The sequence below is a fragment of the Populus alba genome, chromosome 4, assembly GCF_005239225.2.
Source record: "Populus alba chromosome 4, ASM523922v2, whole genome shotgun sequence".
In the NCBI taxonomy this organism is placed as follows: domain Eukaryota; kingdom Viridiplantae; phylum Streptophyta; class Magnoliopsida; order Malpighiales; family Salicaceae; genus Populus; species Populus alba.
In genome coordinates this window covers 2,861,468-2,868,325 of record NC_133287.1, presented here as the reverse complement: position 1 = coordinate 2,868,325, position 6,858 = coordinate 2,861,468, and the positions used below count along the sequence as shown (strand labels likewise).

General features: G+C 32.4%; 1 protein-coding gene across 1 annotated transcript; it reads left to right on the top strand.

The window, feature by feature from the left end:
* The first annotated feature begins 1,493 nt into the window (after window positions 1-1,493).
* LOC118058321 (S-linalool synthase-like) lies at window positions 1,494-6,244 on the top strand. The gene is given in 12 exon segments (XM_035071029.2): window positions 1,494-1,877; window positions 2,040-2,235; window positions 2,337-2,557; window positions 2,674-2,800; window positions 3,067-3,182; window positions 3,267-3,496; window positions 4,330-4,445; window positions 4,643-4,741; window positions 4,823-5,050; window positions 5,122-5,251; window positions 5,353-5,598; window positions 5,689-6,244. Coding segments are annotated over 12 exon segments (2,526 nt in total). The 5' UTR covers window positions 1,494-1,552; the 3' UTR covers window positions 6,181-6,244.
* The last annotated feature ends 614 nt before the right edge of the window (window positions 6,245-6,858 follow it).

Below are 6,858 nucleotides of genomic sequence, written 5' to 3'. Positions count from 1 at the left end.
TTTTTTTATTTGATTTTTATTTTTTTTGGGTTGATCCGGGTCAATTTATTTAACCCGTGACCCGATCATTAGACCAAGTTGACCACCGAGTTGGGTTTTAAAACTATGGTAGGATCAATCTCTATCTTATAGGGTGTCGGTCCTCTGTACGCATGATTTCTCCCCACAAACATTGCCAAGTTTTTGTTTTTACTTTTATTCTTGGATTCAAACATTAAATATCTATCCATTTGTAATCTTTTTGCCATTACTCTGACAAAGTTATTTGTTTTTTATGTTTTACAAATATTTTTTTAAAAAATTAATTTTTTATATTTAAAATTAAATTTTTAGTTTTTTCAGTTTATTTTTATTTATTATTATCAAAAATAATTTTTTTAAAATAAAAACTATTATTTTGATGTATTTTTCGAGCAAAAAACATTTTAAAAAACAACCGCTATTACACTCTAAAATATTTTCGGGCTACAAGCAAGAGAAGCATCAAATATTAATATTTGTATTGTTTGTGGTGTGTAATATTTTTTAATAATATTTTTTTTTATAAAATTTCAAAAAATAAGAGTTATTTTAATTACAATACTAAAATTTTGATAAACATGTTTTTATTATGCGTCTCTCTTTTATAATATGTGCGAATTTCATGCCCTATATGCGTTAATTACTAGAGGGGAAATAGCCCTTACCGATGCCTATGTAAGAATATTATAACTTTCAGAATGGTTGGAAGTGGAGCATTGACAGCATAAATCATGAAAAAAAAGAAAGAAGAAAAAAAAGAATGGATCTAAAGGTTTATGCAATTGATTTTTTGTTGCAATGGTTGTTATTATCTGTGATTTTTGTTGCAGTAAATCAAAATAAAATATATAATTGGCTAGACACAATGCTGTTTTCTACATAATTTCCTAAGAAACGGTAAGCTCATTATTTTTTTCCTAATTAATCTTGTCATTTGATAAGGAGTAAAATTTTTAGGGCTATAAAATCTCATATCAAAATTATAAAAACATGTGGTAGCTATTTTATTTATTTATTTATTTTTGGATGATAAAGATATTCCCAATCTAATTTATTTATCAACCAAGACATCCCTCTTGGTATATTTGGTGATACATTTTATTTTATTTTATTGATAATTATTGAGAAATATATCGAAAAAGATGATAAAACTAATAATCAAAGTAAAATACAAATACATACCGAATTTTTTTTTTAAAAAAAAGAAACAGGTTTGGAAAAGAGAAAAAAAAAAGAATTCATTTATACTAATAATCAAAATCCAGAGGGACTCGTCTTCATTGTTTTTGGACGTATTAATTAATTTTGTCAGTCTCCATGACTAGGCTGAACACAAGTCCAATTTTACTTATGTGTGAACATATGCACTAGATTATACAATCCACGTTATACATGCCATGTCCCTAGCAGTCCACGAACTTTATAAGAAGAATTCATTTGCTTAGGACTACTCACTCCAGCAACTAGTTGATGATCAGAAAGAAGAAGAAAAAAACACACTCAATTTCCTAATATCCTCTTTCTTTTAATTATGGAGTTTTCAAAATCTTTCAATATTCAAGCTTTAGTCAAAACGATCAAGGAAGAGTTGTTGTCAGACAACAACGATCCATATTCGTTTATTGCACCTTCTGCTTATGACACTGCATGGTTAGCCATGGTTCCGGATATGTCCGAGCCATGTCAACCCATGTTCAAGAACTGCTTGGATTGGGTGCTCAGCAACCAGAACGTAGAAGGGTTCTGGGGAGAGTATGATGGCCATGGCATGCCCACTATTGAATGCCTTCCTGCAACAATTGCTTGCATGATTGCACTCAAACGGTGGAATGCAGGAGAAACGATTATTGATAAAGGTAATGATAGTGTACAAAACGAGTATAAAATAATCATATCCAGCGTAAATCATGAAAGGGAATAAAAAAAGAAAGAAAAAAGAATGGATCTAAAGGTTTTTGCAATTGTATATGCATGGCTTAATTATGATCTCTGATTATAACTTAATTTTTTGTCCTCAGGTATGGCCTTCATTGAAGCTAACGCAGAGAAGCTTATTGGAGAGATATATGACTCTAACTGTCCTCGTTGGTTTGCCATCGTCTTCCCTGCAATGGTTGAGATGGCACAAATTAATGGTCTGGAGATCATTTTTCCTGATCGGATAAAGAGGGTGGTGATGAGCATGTTCTACAAAAGAGAACAAATTCTTGAAAGGTGCGTTTTCCGATCTCTTAGAAGATCAAGCTTGAACAGAACGTTCTATTAGCAATCTTGATTAGTTCCTGCTAACATTGTTGTCCTTTCCATGGATTCAGGGAAGAACTTGTGGACAGGTATCATTATCCTCCATTACTATCATATCTTGAAGCATTGCCTGCTCTATACAATTTTGATCAAGAAGATGCACTTAAGCACTTGCATGCCGATGGTTCATTATTCCAATCCCCCTCTGCTACAGCAAGTGCTTTCATGGCTACTGGAAACAAAGACTGCTTGAATTACCTTCAAACTTTAGCTCAAAAATGTACTCATGGAGGTTAGAAACATTCCTCAGAAGCTTATTTAAGTCCATTATTTTTCTCATTACCACTTGCAGCAGTACTTTGGTATTTGTGTATATATTTTTCTTAAGTGAATCTAAATATTTGCGAGGCAGTCCGCAAACTTATCCTATGGATGAAGAGCTATTAAAGCTTTGCATGGTTAACCAATTGCAAAGGTTGGGTTTGGCTGAGCATTTTAACCAAGAGATTGAAGAACTGCTGCAACAAGTTTACAGGTATATGTAAGTAAATAAGTGATAATATATATATATATATATATATATATATATAAGATTTATAATGAGCTTTTAAAAGTTATTTTAAAAAATAAAATTCGAATTCAAATATTTAATAGTAGAGTCTGTCGGGGACCCATGATTGATGGTAACAGGAACAATACTTGATAAAACTAAACTAAATAAATTTATCAATATAAAATTATATGTGAGGTGGTTCTTTTACATGAATTTATATTTATTCTCTAGCATTTCATTTGTTTCAGGAATTACATGAACCAAGAGTCATGGCCAAAAGGGACAAATTCGATGGCAACACAGCTATACAAAGACTCTTTGGCATTTTGTCTACTGAGGACGCATGGATTTCGTGTATCTCCATGTATGATGGTTCTTAACTATGCCAGTTCTGACAAGCACTGCGTCTTCTTACTCCTTCATTCCTTTTCTTTTTCTTTTTTTGCAGGCATGTTTTGTTGGTTCTTACTTGAAGAAGAAGTTCAAGATCAAATTGAAAGCAACCATGAATATTTCTCAGGTGCCATTCTTAATGTTTATCGAGCTACCGATCTTATGTTTCCTGGGGACCATGAACTTGAGGAGGCGAGGTCATTTTCAAGGAAGTTGCTTGAGAAAACCATATCAATGGGAAACAAAGACCAACATCCTGTTCCTTTTCCAAGTTTCCACTCAGTGGTAATTTCTTACTACCCCATTGACAAAACAAAAGATATATCATATTCTAATTTCTAATTTAATTAGTTCCAGGATTAATAAAGGGACACAAACTGTTTCTCACATTTTAATAATTACTCGATGATCAATTTCCGATTAATTTGTCGTTGCTTAATGGTGGTTTGGTTGCGGTTAAAAAAATAAAATTTTCTTTTCAATTTTAAAATAAAAAACATTGTTTTGAAATTAAAATAGCTTAATAGGTTAATCTAAGCCTAAATCAAGTTAAAAAAATAATAAAACTTTTTTATTTAATTTGGTAAAAAACTCGGCCATTAACTTATTAATTTTTTTTAAAAAAGAAATTGTTTTAAATTATTTCTTTAAAAAAAAATTATTGGGGGTAGGGATTTGACCCTTAGGTTTTGTAATGCATGCCTTGTGGTGTTTTAAAAGATTTTTTTATTGAAATACAAGGAATAGTGAGAACAAATAGAATGTCCTATCTTAAATCTTAATTTAAAAGTATTTATGTTAATGATTGTTTTTTAAAATATTTTTTGTTTAAAAATATATTAAAATAATTATTTATTTATTTTTTAAAATTTATTTTTGATATCAATCATTTATAAACAACCAAAAAAAACACTAAAAAAATTCATTTAAAGAAAAAATTTAACAAAAAAAAGATTGAAACTCAATATCAAACACCCCCTAAAAAAGTCTGCCACATAGCTTCTTCCAAGGAACCGTCTCTGAAAACGTGAAAAAATAAAATATTCTACCTTAAGGGAAGAAAAATAAAAATAAAGTAGCTAAGTATTCTTAACTACTTTTGTGCGCTAAATATGTAGATTAAGCATGAGTTGAGGTTTCCATGGATGGCTCGACTGGATCACCTGGAGCATAGAATGTGGATGGAAGAAAAGAATAGCTCCGGTCTATGGATGGGAAAGACCTCCTTCCATAGGTAGGGAGATCTTACCAATTATTCAAAATAATTATTTTTGAAATGTTAACTCTTTGAATTATTACCATTCAATCTCGAAGGTTGAACGGTAAGGTAAAGATAAAACCTTTACTCATAAAAAAAGAAGAAAAAGAAAATGTTAAGCACTGGAACATAGCAATGATGTGGACTAATATTCAAAGGTTTGATGCCTGCAGGTTATCATGCCTTCATAATGACAAACTTAAGCAACTGGCTGTGAAAAACTACGAGTTTCGACGAACAACATATAAAAGTGAATTGGAAGAATTGACAAGGTAACACACAGGGAAAGTAAATTTTTTATAAAGTAGTTCTAGATAGTTTAAGGAAACTAATGTCTTGGTTGTGTGAGATAGGTGGTCTAAGAGCTGGGGACTTAGTGACATGGGGTTCGGCCGAGAGAAAACTGCGTATTGCTACTTCGCCGTCGCTGCTAGCACATCACTACCTCAGGATTCTGAGATCAGAATGATGGTAGCAAAGAGTGCTATAGTTATCACAGTTGCTGATGATTTTTATGATGTGGAAGGCTCTCTTGAATGATTTTGGGAAAAAATCACAGATGCAGTTCAAAGTAAACTGATGTGCCTATACAGAGAAATAAAAGATTATGAATGGAGATCAAACTCCTAATGCTCCCTAATTACTTTGACAGATGGGATGCAAAGGGCTTGAGTGGCCACAGTAAGACTATCTTTGATGCCCTTGACAGCCTTGTGAACGAATTAGCAAGAAAATATTTTCGGCAACACGGAACCGATATAACAAACAGTCTCCGAGATATAGTAAGCTTTCCAGTAATTTTCTTTACCTTTATGGTTTGTTTAATTTTGTCTACACAGTTGATTAACGTGTCTCGGTATTTTGTTTTTTTATGGTGTGAAAGTGGAGTGAAACATTTGCTTCCTGGTTTACGGAAGCTAAATGGAGCAAAAGTGGATTCTTACCTGCAGCCGAAGAGTATCTTGAGACTGGCATGACGTCTATTGCTTCACACACCTTGGTTCTTCCAGCTTCATGTTTCTTGAGTCCAAGCATGCCAGATTACAAACTCAATCCAGCCCAATATGAAAGCATTACCAGATTATTAATGGTCATCCCTCGTTTGTTGAATGACATACAGAGTTACAAGGTAAATTGTCATCTTTCATGTGTTCTTACAGTTCTTTCTTTGTGGTATATCATATAGAAAGCTGATATATGCTGTCCAATCCATTCACAGAAGGAACAAAAGGAAGGGAAAACCAACTTTGTTTTGCTCCACTCGAAAGAAAATCCAGAGGCAGACATCGAAGATTCAATTGCCTACGCCAGAGAGATTCTTGACAGAAAGAAGAAAGAGCTGCTGGAGCACGCTCTAACGGATGGTTTTAATGATTTCTCTAAACCTTGCAGGCATCTCCACTTATCTTGTGTGAAAGTTTTTCATATGTTCTTTGATTCCAGCAATAGATATGACTCCAACACAGAAATGCTTCAAGACATTCAAAAAGCATTTTATATTCCTGTAGAAGTTGGAGCACCAAAGCCTCTGCTTCCTCATTCCGGATCAAGACAGAGATATCCAACAGTAGTAGCCAGCTATCACTTCGATCAGCGGTACAAAAATAGAATCATTAGATTGGCTGAAAACAGTGTTGTTTCTCATCCTATTTCAGGAAATCCATACATGAAGATGCCTATGGCACCAAAGTTAAAATTCTGTTTCATGTAAGTAAGTTTGTAATTTAATATAAGAGAATAAGAGCCGGTGAAGAAACTCTTGGGCTGTAGGTGTCATGAAGCACAAAAGCACTGGTGATGACGAGATTTCTGCAGCCATTGTTTTTGCTGGTGTGTACAGTATGGTTGTCTGCATATAGGATGTTGGTGTTTACAGTATATTTCCTTTGTATTGCAACATTGCGAGGCTGTGATTGCAATATAACAATAATACGTGTATATCTATGTTTGTAATATGAAATTAATCTCTTTATGTTATTATGCAGTAGAGAATGGATTCAAATTTGAAAAATCAAGCATAGGAGATATTATAGGACTTCTTGGAAAATATTTATGTTCCGTTAGGTATAAATCTGGAATGAAACTGAAGAAATTGGAATGAAAAATCAAAGTGAAATTTAAATTTTTTATAAAAATATGTTTTTTAAAATAAAAAAATAATGATTAAAAAAATATTTATTAAGAAGGATGATTGTGACAGTAATGTCAGTAACCATGGAGGAAAGGTGGACTGGCTGGCGGCATTATTGTAACAATTTGTAGATCCTCCTTAATGTTGAAGGATATATATAAAGATTTTAAATTAATATTGAATGGTGAAATAAATTAATTTTAATTTAATTAAAAATAATTTAAAAGAGGTTGATCTAAAAAAAAACAAAACATCTAG